General features: G+C 40.7%; 1 protein-coding gene across 1 annotated transcript; it reads right to left on the bottom strand.

Annotated features, from left to right (window-relative positions):
- Positions 1 to 41: 41 nt before the first annotated feature.
- Positions 42 to 499, bottom strand: AK88_01167 (uncharacterized protein; the record flags this gene model as incomplete). The annotated part of the gene is made up of 3 exons (XM_012478803.1): positions 42 to 65; positions 113 to 225; positions 418 to 499. The coding sequence occupies 3 exons, from the start codon at positions 497 to 499 to the stop codon at positions 42 to 44; spliced, it is 219 nt and encodes a 72-aa protein (XP_012334226.1).
- Between the last annotated feature and the right edge of the window lie 873 nt (positions 500 to 1,372).

The raw sequence follows: 1,372 nt of genomic DNA, 5'->3' as shown, positions 1-1,372 counted from the left end.
GGCATGCACGGAAGCGGCTACCACGGCATGCACGGAAGCGGCTACCACGGCATGCCGTCAAACGGCTACTATTACATGCACACAGGGCACCACCACAGAATGAACTCCTTACATTCCTCAACAGCTGATCACTGTCCTCCAGCAACTTGTAAACATTTTTCAGCTCGATGGGACAGTACACCTTGTTCTTTATGATCTCATCCCGATTTTTTGTTATTTGGAGGGCTGTGAAATGGGTGTGGAAGAGGCAGAGCAGGTGGAGGCGCCACGGGCTTTTTTTTTTTTGTTCCCCCGATGGGTCATGCACAAGTGTCCTACGAAAATGATCATTCTGCCGGACAAGTCTGTTTTCTTTTTTTTATAGACAGGATGGGAAAACGTTAACAAAAAAAGGACGCATTCGCCTCAGTACCGTACTTGTAGAGGATACCTCCTTCTCGTAAGAAAAACTTTTTTTCGAGGAGTACCTCAAGGACGACTTCACATCAGACATATTCATTTTTACATCCTATTTTAGGGTTAAAAAAGGAGCTTTTTTTTCTTTTGTTCTTGCGCAGTGGTGACGACGCTTGTGGGTTGACCAGGCCGTTCTCTGCGCTAAAAAAGGGAGGCACACGGGAGGGCAAGTCTACGCGCATACACGTCCATGCAAATGCACGTCCATGTCAATCGTTGCCGCTTAAATGACGCCCCTTCAGAGGAAAGAGCATTCTTGACTCGCCTCGAAAAAGTAACCCTTAAACGTTCACCCAGGGGTTGCTTTTTTCCCCCACCCACCCATCACTCACGTGGGCTGTCTAAATGGGCGAAAAAGGAGAAAGGAATTTTACCCCGACATGCACAGTCAACGGCGAAATAGGGCAAAATAAAAGTCGCAAAAATGATAACTCATTTATGTGCAGCAGTCAAGGAGAAAGACAATAGAAAAAAAAAAATTTTCTCATTTGTATTGACATTCCCAATTAATACCAAAATTAACCCCTTTATTTTATTTTATTTTATTTTTTTTTTTTTTGTTGTTTTTTTCTCCGACTCAGCTGATTGGTCACCTCGTATAAGTTTAAACTGTAGGCATGAAAAGAGCGGGCTTAAAAAAAAAAAAAAAAAAAAAAAAAAAAAGACAAATTTGCTTTATATCACCCTTATGCGTATTTTTTTTTTTTTTTTTCCCCCCACTTGTGTGTATTTTATAAAATGTGAAGCCTTGACAGTGCTCTGAAACGCATCCTCCTTTTGGGCATCGGTCGAAAAGACCTTAAATTCCCCCCTTTAATGTTGTTAATATTTTTTTTTGAAAATTTTCAAAATAAGTATGTGTAAGGATACACATACACATTGGTATATGCATGCTTGCATATATCTTTTTTTTTTC

Source organism: Plasmodium fragile, assembly GCF_000956335.1.
Source record: "Plasmodium fragile strain nilgiri unplaced genomic scaffold supercont1.10, whole genome shotgun sequence".
NCBI classification, from domain to species: domain Eukaryota; phylum Apicomplexa; class Aconoidasida; order Haemosporida; family Plasmodiidae; genus Plasmodium; species Plasmodium fragile.
Note: the sequence above shows the minus strand (reverse complement) of the source record. Positions and strands in the feature narration are given on the sequence as shown.